General features: G+C 68.0%; 1 protein-coding gene across 1 annotated transcript in view; it reads right to left on the reverse strand.

Annotated features, from left to right (window-relative positions):
- Window positions 1-650, reverse strand: part of LOC125487502 — a 23,614-nt gene that overhangs the window by 15,097 nt on the left and 7,867 nt on the right. The window contains exon 9 of the mRNA XM_048619105.1: window positions 174-438. Within this exon, the coding sequence (XP_048475062.1) occupies window positions 174-438 (265 nt within the window). The remainder of the gene's footprint in view (window positions 1-173; window positions 439-650) is intronic.

Genomic DNA, 650 nt, shown 5'->3' on the forward strand with positions numbered 1-650 from the left:
CCCCCGAAACCCCCCCGCAAAAACCCCGGGAGGCTGTTGGCAATTGGTGCCCTCGCCTGGGCCTTGTCAACCAGGCCGAGGGTGGGAGCAGGGGGATAGGCCCTGCCCACTCCATCTTGCGATCCACGCTCTACCCACTCCCCTCCCGCCCAACAAAAGCGACGAGCACTCACCCCTGGGAGCCGAAGGCCTGAGGCCTGTTGGTCCACTCGACCAAGCGGAAGCCTTCCGGAAGCTTCCGGGCCGGGCCGTCCCCGGCCAACAGCTGGCTCCGGGCCTGGCGGTGGACGGGCGAGGCCTCAGGCTGGTTCAAGGCCTGCTGCCAGAACAGGGTGGGCTCCGCGCCCAGGACAGGCCAGTTGGCGGCGACGAAGCAGCGGTAAGGGTCGACGTCCTGCAGGCTGCCCTCACTCTCGGCGTCTCTGGCGGCCGTGGCGTCTGGATTTGGTGGGGGAGGGGGTGAGGCGGGGGAAGAGAAAGAGCGAGTTTAGCGGCTCGACGCGCCAACGGAGCGACGTGGCTCTCTACGTGGCCACCTCCGACCGCAACCCCCTTCGGCCTCAGCAGAATGGCGCTTTCGTTAGTTCGCTCCCGTGGGGCATTGCTGGCCGGGCCGGGATTTATTGCCCCCCCACCACCACCACCACTCC

The sequence above is a fragment of the Rhincodon typus genome, chromosome 42 (assembly GCF_021869965.1).
Source record: "Rhincodon typus isolate 14 chromosome 42, sRhiTyp1.1, whole genome shotgun sequence".
NCBI classification, from domain to species: domain Eukaryota; kingdom Metazoa; phylum Chordata; class Chondrichthyes; order Orectolobiformes; family Rhincodontidae; genus Rhincodon; species Rhincodon typus.